Source organism: Elephantulus edwardii, unplaced genomic scaffold (assembly GCF_000299155.1).
Source record: "Elephantulus edwardii isolate Elephantulus edwardi_28Jun2011 unplaced genomic scaffold, EleEdw1.0 scaffold00221, whole genome shotgun sequence".
Taxonomy (NCBI): Eukaryota; Metazoa; Chordata; class Mammalia; order Macroscelidea; family Macroscelididae; genus Elephantulus; species Elephantulus edwardii.
Window position 1 is genome coordinate 1,276,128 of NW_006399971.1, and position 12,508 is coordinate 1,288,635.

At 45.8% G+C, this 12,508-nt stretch overlaps 1 protein-coding gene across 1 annotated transcript in view; it reads right to left on the reverse strand.

Annotated features, from left to right (window-relative positions):
- The window catches only part of ADAMTS2 (ADAM metallopeptidase with thrombospondin type 1 motif, 2), a 346,237-nt gene that overhangs the window by 135,904 nt on the left and 197,825 nt on the right, over positions 1 to 12,508 (reverse strand). The window contains exon 4 of the mRNA XM_006898109.1: positions 3,548 to 3,750. Coding sequence (XP_006898171.1) covers positions 3,548 to 3,750 — 203 coding nt within the window. The remainder of the gene's footprint in view (positions 1 to 3,547; positions 3,751 to 12,508) is intronic.

Consider the following 12,508-nt stretch of genomic DNA (forward strand, 5'->3'; position numbering starts at 1 on the left):
GGATAAGGTATGTCATAGTACCACAGGATCTACAACACCTCAGTAGCTTAATACAGTGAAGGTTGGATGGTTTTGCCACATCTTGTAGCCTAAATGATTCTAGGGCCACTGTGACAGAGAAAGAGAGATGGAGGGGACACAGTGGACCTTGAAGTAATATGTGTGACTTTCTTTCACAGAGGCCATTAAACTAGCCCCACAGTCCCAAATTAACAGCAAAGCTGCAAAGTGAAGGAGATGCAATGAATTGAATGGCCTGTACTATTTAAGTCTCCACCTTTCTATGCACAGAAGCTTCAAAGGGAGTCTTTCAGGTGGAAACCATCCTGTGTGATGATGATGGTGATGATGGAAATCAAGGCTGCCTAGAGCTTCCAGCAGTGGATATTTGGCAGAGAGATCCAAGCCTACCCTCAGCTTCTTCTCAGCCCTTGGGACCCAGACACTGGGCCCACCACCAGACCCTTCTCCCAAGGCCTTAATGATGACCCAGTGAGCACCTGCCCACTAGCAGTAGAATCAGTTCTGGTTCTGTGGGCTCATTAACCCAACCGAGTCTCCCTGAAGCAGAGGCTAGGCCAGCTGCCACCACATCTGGCCACCACATTACTGCTGTTCCCTCCCCAGTGCTGGAAAGCCCCATGGCCAGCTGTGGACTGACAATGGGATGGAGATGCACTTCAGCTGGACCTGCCAGGGCCTGTCGGGATTCTGGCTTCAGCTCTAGGGCCACAGTCCCTTCAGGGCCTCAAGGACTTGCCCACAGCCACACGCTCAGGTCCTGCCCACACCACGGTCTACACAAGTGCACTCTGGTAAGTTCAGAGGCGGACACAGCCAGAAGTCCTGCTGTGCACAGATTTTACTCAGCGGCACTGTCCAATATAGTGGCCCCTAATCCCACTGGCTATTGAAATTTAGATACATATTCATTCAAAGAAATAAAATATTAAAATTCCACTCTCCGGTTGCACTAACCAGTTTTAGTGTTCAAGAGATAAGTGAGTAGTGGCAATGGCATTGGACAGAGTAGAACTGGAACAATCCCACTATCACAAAAAGCGCTATTGGACAACCCTGTTCTAGAAGGTCATGCTTCCTGAAATAGTCATGCTTCCTCAGTACTCTCCTCCCCAAGATCATCAAAGGATCCTGCATGCCTTAGATCAGCCTCTGGATTCTCTCCATATGCAAAGCTCTCAAGTGAGGACACAAAGCCTTAAAGGGTATTAATTGTCAGGGCAACCCCACAGTCAAGCACTGCTATATCTTATCTCTCTTGTCCATACTGAGCTCATGAGAGGGTAGCTGGAGCTCAGATTAGAGGCGCAGACCTCTTCTCTGTGTCTCCCTGAGCTCCAGGCTGTTCCACATTGCCCCTGTGTCTCTGCAGGGCATACTGCTGTGCCCAGGACAAGCGAGCATCCACTCTACTTTGGCTGAAAAAGTAAATGCACATCTGTGAGACACAGAAAAAAAGACACTGCCTCACTTCTCTTTCTCAGAAAGCTCTGGCGGTACAACCTGTAGGGAGCTGAGCTGCCAGCCCAATGGTGGTTTAAGTCCACCAGTGGTTCTTTAGGAGATGGACAATCTACTCCTGTGTGATTTGAAACCCAATGGAGGCTCAACTCCGAGTCAGTTCTGACTCGCTGGTGTTGAGTTGAGATGAGCCCAGGGAAGAACTCATCATATTGCTCCGTCTACAGTCAGAGTCCCAGGCAAACTTCTCAAGAATGACTTGTGATGTGCACTCCTTAAACCAAGCATCATCATCATCACCATCATCATCATCATCATCATCATCATCATCATCATCATCATCATAGTACGTAGAAGCTTTAAAACACATTCACTCCTCTTTTCTCATTCAATGCTAATTAACCTCAATGATGGAAACCAGGGGTCCATTTTCAAGATAAGAAAGTCAATGCTCATAGGATAAGAGGCACATTCTCAGTGGCACACTCAGTGTAGAGGGGTGGAGGAGGACAGGAATTGACTCAGGTTCTTTAAGTCTAAGCATTGCCTACATTTGAAGGCCAGGTGCCCATTTTTGCACATGGCAGACTGACCGGAGGAGCTCACACACATGCACAGAGGCTGGGACGTGTGCCCTCGATTCTCACACTGTCATACTGATACCTCTGCCAGGCACTGACCTAGAGGGAGGGAAAGCGACTCTTCCCCTCCTCAGCATTTGGTGGACAAGAGCAGGTGCACTGGGATCCAGTAAGATTTTGGTCACACGTAGGCATCCAGGGTTCCAGGAAAAAATTCGTTTCCTTTTCATTATCCCTTCAGCCCTTTTTATTACTTCCAGGAGAAGCTTCAGGTGGGTGTCTGTCTGTCTGTCTGTCTCTGCCCCTAGTATTCACTCTTTTAAAAAGAATGGGAGCTGCAGCAGAGTCTCAAAATGTAGGCTTAGCTGGAGTGGAACAACTCTCCTTTATATTTTAGCTTACTTTTTGGGGGGGAGGGGGTAACTGTATCCTTTTGAAATAATCAGAAGTCTTTATAAAAAGTTGGTTCATAAGAAAATAATAGAAACTCCATATGATCCAGCTATTTCACTACTAGGAATATACTCCAAGGAAATTAGAACTGAGACAAAAACGGATATTTGTGCACCAATGTTCACAGCAGTGTTATTCAACATCACAAGAAAATGGAAACAGCCCTAATGTCCAACTACAACTGAATGGATTGATAAATTCTGGTACATTCACATAATAAAATGTTATGTCGCATTCAGGAGCAACTATTTACAAAAAATGCTACATAACTTGAGAGAGACTGGAGAGAATTCTGCTGAGTGAACTCAGTCTCATAAGGACACATACTACAGAATACTATTATTGTAAAAATAGATCACTAGTGAAATATATATAGGGACCCAAGGGAAGAGTGGAATAGAAGGGTGAGGATGGGTAGGGGCGAAGCCACAGGGTTGCACTGTTTGGTGGACAGAGGGAGAGGGTGAAGCAAATGGGAAGGATCCGCTGGGGACCTGAAAAGAGAGGGTAATGATGGACAAGATCCAGTGGTGGTTAATTTTATAAAACTGAATGCATGGGAATGATTGCATGCAACACAATGTGAATGAAGAATCGTGTGAAACACAATGTATATGAACTTTGTAAGCAAACCACTATAAAATGGGGAGGGGAAGTTGGTTTATAAGAAAATACACAGTTGTAATGTGGATATGGTAAAAATTAAGACAAATGGCATACAAATCACTGGACGGTGGGACAAACTACCTGAGCAGGCAAACAATCTTGGCAAGTCAAAACTATTCCCAATTTACAGATGAGAGCTGAGATTCAATGAGGTGGATAAAATGCCAACTCTTCTCACTTGTGGGGCGTACAGAATCTTTCTGTGTGGGTGTCATGAATGAAACTTCACAAGGAAAATGTGGCCCGCGGCAAAGTTTCTCCCAGAAATTGCAGGAACCTTGACCCACTGGCATCTCTCTGGACCCAGGTGAGTTGGCTCCGCCCACTCCCTCCCCAGCCAGCGTCCCCGGAAGTGCCACACTCACAATATTCATGAGCGTGAGCAGGTACTTCTGCACGTGCTCCTTCCCGTGGAACTGGACCACAGAGTCATCCACACCCAGCAGGACCTCAATGTTGTAGTCGTCGTCTGCAACGTGCCTCCGTGTCCTCCGCCGTGAACTGTTGACTCTCTCTTCCAGCACGCCCAAGGCCCGGCTGAGGCTGTCCAGGCTGCCCAGGGCAGCTCCTGGAAGGAGAGACAATGGTCAGCAGCAGCACAGACTCACTGAGGACTCCAAAGGACAAACTCCACACAGACTCCACTCAGCCATGACACCATTGTGTTGAAAAGTCACAGCACCCTGCTTCCAGGATCTTGTAGTCTCATTTCACAGAAGAGCCAACAGAGGTTAAGAGAGGTTAGCAGTGATATGCCAGGTCGGATCAGACACAGCAGCCCTCAAGTCACCTCCCCGGGCCAAGGGTGGGGCTCATCCCAACCTCCCAGTATTGAGTCCAGCTGCTCAGGCCTCATAGTGACCTCCACACGCAGATATCCTCAGCACAGGCCTCTGAGGCCAACACAGCACCATCCCGCATCACACAGCTGGTTATAAAGCCCAGAGCTGGCACAGGCTGGGACTGTGGAAGTGAGAAGAGGAAGATTTTCAAGAGGCTGCTGACCCAGATCTCCCGTGTGAGGGAAAGTGAAGTGTGGCCAGGACATGTGTGTCTTCTTAGATCCTAACTCCTCTCCCTGAATTTTCCTCTCACTTCTGATACAACTATCCTTCATCTCCAGGCCAGCTACGCCTGCCCATCCTAGGCTAGAATCCGACCCACTGGGGCCCCCAGTGAACAACTGTGTCTACTCTCTCAGTGGTCCAGGTGCCAAGGAGCAAGGTCTCCTGACTGTGCAGAGACCAAGAGAGCCCCTCTTGCAACAGTAACCCCACCATTTGCCCTGGAAAAGCCCTACCCCTCTAGCTCTTCCAGCCTGAGAACCTAGCTCAGGGCCCCAGGATACTGGCCGGATCATCCCTCTGCACGGCTGCAGTTTCTGACTCAGCCACCTTTTAGTTTCCCAGTCGACCTGGATCCCATCTTGTACCAGGCACAGCCCTAGCTCCCAGCATGCCTCTGTCCCACCTCTCAGGCCAGGAGCTGGGTTAACGAGGAATCAATTTCTGGCTGCCCTGACCACACTGTCTGCTGCCTGGATCACACTTCCTACCGCCCATTGAGCTCCTCCAAGGTCCTGTTTCTCAGTGGCATTCCCTGGGCGAGGACAGGGTTGTCCTTTATTGACTCATGCCCTACTGAGGCCATTGTCCACCCTAATAGCAGTGTCCTGCCTGCCCCACAGCTTCTGCAGCTGAGGTTGGAGAGGGACAGCAAAGCTCTGCAGTCAATGCTCCTGCACTGCTGTAGGAGATAAACCCACCTCCAAGTACTATTCTCGTTTCTCTTTAAAGTCTCCTGTCTGCTGCCTCCTCTATGGATAGTTCAGGTAAAGAAAATTCCCCCATGTCATGTGGGGCAGGTGTTGGAGGCACAAGGTTTTTGAAAGCTACAAGATTTCCTTCCCATGGACAGGGTCAGATCATCTGGCCTGGGCCCTCTGCTCCTTCTGTGCTTGTCCACTCTTTCTGTGCTGACAACAGGTTCTTGGATGAGTCCATTCTACAGATGGGGAGACTCTCCTTTACACCCTGCAATCTGCTGTGTAACTGAGGTTCAGACAAGGCACACTGACAATTTGGTCTAAGGTTCAAACCTGCAATTTAGTCGTGATGCTGAGACAAAAAGAGACAAGAGGAGGTGAGAAGCAGTGGGTGACGGTTTTGACAGAAAAAAGAGCAGGCTGCTTAAGTTCCTGTTTCTCCCGGGGTCTCTGCACGTTTCCCCGCTCTGTGTGCTGCCGGGGCCTGCTGGAGGGCTCTCTGCTATCTGCCTGGGAGAGGATTCAGGGCCATCCTGGCCGCTCCCAGTGGAGGCAGCAGAGACGTAAACCTGACAGGGGCTTTGAGGAATTGCTACTCTATTTTTACACATTTATTTCTTTGCATTTCCAAGGAGCAGGGACAGCTCACCTTCAGAACCACCTTGGGAAGCAGAAAGATAATAATTTCCATAAAAAAAAAAGGCTTCATCCCCACAAGAAGAGGCTGCCATCCAGACGCATCATGCCAGGGTCACACTCGCTGCCCCTGGGCAAACCCAGACCGCAGAGGGGTTTGGCAAAGTTACTTGGTGTTTAAAAGATACTTTCTTTTGTTGACAGGATTTGGAACTTGAGAGATTTCACATTAAAAAAAAAAAATAAACCCAGCTTCTCCTGAGAAATAAGAAGATGAGGACAGCCTGGATGTTGACTTGAGAGGAGCCACAGCCATGTCTGGAGACAGGAAACCTGGAGCCCCGGTGCATCAGAGAGTGTTCCAGTCGCCTGTAGTGACTTGGCACACATTCCCTATGGGAGGCGCAGAGGCTGCCATGGCATGCAGTTGGGCCCGCATGCCTTAAAGCTGTTTCTGCTGAGCAACCAGGGCTTTCTACCTAATTGTTTTTTAACAGAACATTGGAAATAGATAAGCTTTCTAGAGATTCTTTTAGTCATGCTTTGTTATGGTACTGGAGCATCAGTTTCAACCCCAGAATAGCTGATAGTATTACCATGACGATTTTAATGGTTATCATATGTTGTTGTTGTTGTGTACCATTGAGTCGGAACCGACCCATAGCTGACCCTCCAGCTGGTTTTCAGAGGTAGTTAATTGGGAGAAGATGGTTATCATATAAGAGACTTTTAAAAGCCATTATGTTCTAGAGCCCCTCCCCCACAAGGTTCAACCTCTGTACATACACCCCTGAACCCAAGGGCAAAACAGTGAGTTCAAGACAGGCAAGGAACAAGGAGTGGTCATTGAGACAAGGCCCCAGGCCTATATCTATGTGTACCTCAGCTCAGCTATCCTTTAGTCCTTTCCCATCTCTACCTCAGGTGGGCTGAGGGTCCACTTTGTCAGTCCTAAATGTGGCTCCACTTCATCACTGTCTTGACCCTGGGGCTCAGGCCATGACTTGAGCACACCCAGGCCCAAGCAGGCCTGTCCCTTGTGCTGAGTCCTGCTGCAGGGACAGCAGCCACTGGCAGGTTCCTGTGAACCTTGTTAAGCTTGCAAGTGATGTGGTTGACACTAAGCTTGACCTTCAGGGCCTGTCTACCTGGCTAGGGTGTTTACCCAGGCTAAAACCCTCTGATCTGTCCTTCTGGGAAAGAGGTGGACTGCTTGCCACTCTCCTCACACCCCCAGGAGCTCCCTGCACTCGTGAGGCTGTCCGGCAAAGCACAGTGTCACGGAGCTCCTGCAGCCCTTGCTCATTCCTGACCTGGTCTGGCTAACGAGCTGTCAGCACTGTCCATCTCCAGCTGAAGCCAGAGAGAGATGCTGCTTTCCTGTCTTCTTCTGTGCAGTTTCCTCTACAAGGACGCATCACTGATCCCCTGGGGCTGCTGATTGACAGTAGATGAGAGAAAACGGGGACCCCAGTCATCACACCCCAGCAGGCTGAGGCAGATCCTACGTTTCAAATAGGTAACCCAAGAATTCTTTCCGTTCTTGGCATTCCCTGGTACTCAGGGCCGTTCTGGATGACAGCCGGGGCTTTCTTTGCTTATGTCTCAAGCAAAGGATGACATAGCAGGAAGAGCGTCCAAGAGCAGTGGCCAGTTTTAGAGTTTCTAGAGGGAATAGAAAGGCTCTCTCGAAGAGTAAATCAATAGACCAGAAAAGATGTAATGAGGGAAGGCAGAGGCATTCAAGGGAATTTTGAAGGAACTGCCATCAAGAAGAAATGCTGGTTGCACAGGAAAGAGCACCGTTCACACGTCTGAGTGCACACACCTGAGCTGTGTTCCTGCCAGCATCCTGGGAGCTGCCCCTCCCCATCTCAGGTGGCTGACGGGGGCTGGTGCACAGACTTTCACACTGACACAGTTCCATCAGCTCCACAGCCGTTCCGTTCACACAGAGAGGAGGAGGCTCCTCGTCATCCTGACAGCTGCCCCAGGTTAGCATCAAGGAAACTGAGACACGGAAAGGGACCACACAGCCCAAGAAAGGAGAAGCTGGGATCAGAGATCAAATCTTCAGATTTCAGCATTCTTTTTTTTTTCCATAAAGTTTTTATTTCAATTGTGATTTTAATAAAAATTTAAAGAAAAGTTAGATTTTCATTCATTCATTGTTGCACATTTTCCTCCCTTCCCACTCCTCCAGTTCACTTTCTTTTTTTTTTTTAAAAAAATTCATTCATTGCTGCACAATTTTCTCCCTCCCTTCTTCCCTCCTCTTCCCCCGGTCCATTTAGCAATGCACTTATTATTTAGACTGTTGTTATATATATAATGACTAATCACATATTCCTTCCCACCCAACCATTTATTGTGTTTTGGGTGAAAGAAGCCATATTTTTTAAAAAAAATTTTAAATTGTGTGTGTGTGTGTGTGTGTGTGTGTGTGTGTGTGTACTGTCAAATCAGATCTGACTGGTACAGAAAGAGATTACCCCTCCTTCTCCAGTAGAGCATCTGGTGGATTCAAACTGCGTGCCTTTGCGATTGCAATATAGCTTCTTGCCACTAGGCCACCAGAGCTCCCTTAAAGCCATATTTTTAAAGGAAGGAAACATAAAAATACTTATAAATGGACAATGTATTTTACCAAAAGAAAGGTATATAGAAAGTACTAGACTAGCCCACTTCCTCTTAAACAGATCTTTCCTTCATCTGTTCCAATGTAGTTCATTATCTATCCACTCTTTTCCTATTCTCCTCCCAACCCCTATGTCAGTACTGCTTTATTTGTTCTTTTGTGACTGTGATAGTTCACTAAGCATAATTGCCTCCAGGATCACCTGTTGTGTTATGTTTTATGAGTTCATTGTTTTTCAGTGGTGTGTAGTAGTCCATTGTCTTTTTTTATCCATTCACTTGTTGATGGACACCTGGGTTGCTCCCATATTTTTCCTATTATGAATAATGCCGCAATAAACACATGTATCTCTTTGGATGGCAGTTCTGGTTTCTTTAGGGTATATTCTCAGTAGTGCAATTGCTAGGTCAACTGGTATTTCTATTTCCACGTTTTTTAGAAAGTACCATATCACCTTCCATAGTGGCTGCAGCTTATCACAGTCCCACCAGCAGAGAATAAGGGTTCCAATCTCTCCACAACCTTGCCATCATTTGTTGTTTGCTGCTTTGTTGAATTTTGCTATTCTTACTGAAGTGACATGGTTGATAGTTGTTTTGATTTGCATCTCTCTTAGAACTAGGGATTTTGAACATTTATCCATGTGTTTGTTTCCCATCTGAATGTCTTCTTTGGTGAAGTGTCTGTTCATATCCTGTGCCTATTTTGCAATGGGGTTGTTTATCTTTTTCTTGTTGAGGGGCTGGATTATCCTATCAATTTTAGATAGAAGCCCCTTATCAGACATGTCATTATCAACTATTGTTTCCCACTCTACGGCTTTCCTGCTGGAGAAGTTTTCTGGTGTGCACAGGGATCTGATTCTTAGAGGGTCCCATTCATCTATTTTGTTCTTTCCTGGTTGTGGGCAGATTTCAGCATTCTTGGCACATACCATAGCAGCTCCTAGACCTCACAAACACTAACGGTTGCTTTGTGAGAAACTAAAATTGGTGAGAAAACTGGGGTCCTGTGTGTGTAAGCCCCACTGGAGGCTCATGTGGCAGGTGGTGATCTGTAGGTCCACAGGACCCTGGGACACTAGCTGCTCCCTATGTGTGCTCTGATCTCAAGCTCTCTCCCTTGGTTGTCACTAGAATCCTCTTGTGCTTCCCCTGCCTGAACTGAACTCATTTATCAGGCCTAGTGGAAGGTCCCTGGGAAGTTGGGACCCAGGGCTGACAGACCCCTGTAGACTGTTGCTGAAGCCCAGTGATTTCCCTACTGGATGCAGAGCTCTTAGAAGAAAGGACTATGTTTTACCCCACCTGTTTCCCAAAAAAGATTTCCTGTTATGTGCCAGGCCATGGATGTGTGTGTGCGGGGGGGGGGGGGGGGTAGGAGGGTTATGGAAAGGAGGGGAAAGCTTGAAATCTTAGAAAGTACATTGCTTTGAGTGAAGAAGATTCTCCTGTTTCATCTCCCTGGAATGCTTGCCCCCTCATTCCTCACTGACTGGTATCCTCTCATCCATCAGAAATCCACTAATATGGACTGCCTTGTTGTTCTTGTTATGTGCCATCAAGTCACTCAGGACTCATAGCGACCCTATATACGACAGCCCTAAACCATGCTCTCCCTTGAGTCAACCTCATTGTCTCTGACACACCTGCCCCCATTACCCCACTGAGTCAATCCATCTTATTGAGGGTCTTCCTTTCTTGTGCTGTCCCTTCATGCTATCAAGCATTATGCCCCTCTCCAAGAACTGCTCCCTCCTAGCAACATGCCCAGAGTATGTCAGACAGAGCTTCAGAATCCTTGCCTCCAAGGAGCAGCCTCGTTTCAACCTCTGCAGGATGAACCTGTTTGTTCTCCTAACAGTCTATGTTATACTTAATACTCTTCTCCGGCACCACAACTCAAAGGCAACAATTCCCCTTCTATCATCCTTAGTCATTGTCCAGCTTTCTGATGCATAGTAGGTGTCCTGGGTCAGGTGGACCTTAGTCTCTAGACTGACATCGTTTAATACTCTGGAGAGGTCCCCAGGCAGGAGATTTTCCCCTAATGTAATTAATCTTTTAATTTCCTGGATACTGTTACAAACGGTGTTGATTGTGGAGCCAAGCAAACTGAAACTCAGTTTCTTCACCATCCATCGTGATTCTGCCAATCAGCCCAGTGGTGAGAATCTTATTTCATCCTAAATTGAAATAGGTTCTCCTAACACCCGGTTTCTAAAAAAATAAAATAAAAATAAAATAAACTTGCTCTCTTCTTTAAGTAATGCACTTTCATATATTGCTCTCATCTCATTTATGAATCTGATTGTGCATTCAGAAGACAGCGGTCATGAGTTTACTCACGCCTCAGTTTCCTCAGTACCACAGAGGTCATAGCAGCACAGTATGGGGTAAGAGTCATAGCAGAGAGCCGGATTCAGGGGAGAAGAGGGCCCAGAAGGGGGAGTCAGGGAGCTTCTTAAGAGAAAGGCTGGCCTGATAGGTGAACTAAAAGGAGAAACACGTGCCACAGGGCCAAAGAGGGCAGGATTGGGTTGGGAAGCAGGGGCAAATGGGTGGTGGTAGTAGGCAGAGGAGTGTGAACTGGAATAAAATTCAGATATATAAACCACTCACACGAGGCATGACTGAAACAAAATGACTCATAAGAAGTTCAAACAAATGGAATGAAGAAAGACGTGTTGTATAATTGCCAGCAAAAAGAAACCATGCATAATAATATTTATGAATTAAAATATAATCCAAGGCATTAGATGATAAAAAACAATAAACAATGCATCCGGAAGATGTACCACCATTACCTCCCATTGCTGTGCAGTTGATTCCGACTCCTGGCCACCCTGCATTGGGTTTCCCAGGGCTGCTTAACAACAGCCTCTGTCCATCTTTCTCACATGGAGCAACTGGTGGATTTGAATTGATGACTTTTTATTGGAAGCACAACATGCAATGCACAATGCCACCAGAGTTCCTTCAGGAAGATATGAAAGTTTAAAAACTTTGTCTATCTAACAAGGTTTCTACCTGATGCAAGGAGAAGTAGGCAAAGTCAAAGTAATATGGGATAATATAGCACATTCATCTCACAAAAGAGCAGATGAATTAGAAAAGAAAATTAGATAAAGATAAAGAGGATTTGAATTAATAAAATAGACATTATGCTTAAACCCAGCAATCAGAAAGCATGCCCTTTCCAAGCATGTATGGAGCAAGCTCTAAATTTGAATACAAATTAGTATACAAAGGAAATCTCAAAAACTGGGTCCACAGTCGCTAAGAACAATGAGATGAGATCAGAAGTGACAATAAAAAAACAACAACAAACAAACCTCTAAGACCAGAACACCGGAAATTAAAAACATAGTTCTAATAAGCCTAGATTAAATTGAAAAAAAGATAATCATCAGAAAAAGGTGATCTAACAGTATGCAGAAATTATTGGGCAATATCAATATTATGACATGCAAGTAAACAAGTAGCTCAAAGTCGGTTCCAGCAGGACATTGAGAGGGCGCCACCAGAAATTCAAGCTAAATTTACAAGAAGACACAGAGTAAGGAATATTATTGCTCAAGGCAGGTAGATCTTGGCTGAAAGGCAAGACTATCAGAAAGACGCTTCCTTGAGTTTTACTGAATACACAAAGGCATTAGATTATGTAGATCGTAACAGATCTGGAGATCTGGAACACTTAATTGTGCTCATGAATAACCTGTAAATGCGCCAAGAAGCACGTAAACAGAACGGGAGGATACTGTGTAGTTTAAATCAGGAAAGATGCAAATTTATTTATAATCTTCTTTGCTAAGTAAATAACCTGAGAAGTTGAATGATCTGAACAAGAAGGCAGCAACAAAACTGGACGAAGACTGATTAAGAACCAGTGATACACAAAAGACACAATCTTGTTTACTGTAATCTGTGTGGATTACACTCTAATACAAAGATAACCAAAATCCTCACTATTTTTATAAGAAATAACATCATCATCATAAATGGAGAACAGACTGAAGTCATCAAAAGTTTCATTTTACTTGGATCTACAATCAATGCTCATGGAAAGAGGAGTAGTCAAGAAATCAAGGGACATATTGTATTGATCAAATTTACTGCAAAATACCTCCTTAACATGTTAAAAAACAAAAATGTCTTTCCCCCTCCCCAGGATTATTGTATTTATTAGAGAAGTCAAGAGGCTGTGATTCAGATTGGCAGTAGTATACTATTACTCAATCAGGACAACTTAAGAAATGTACTCACAGGCAGCTCATGGCTTTAGGCC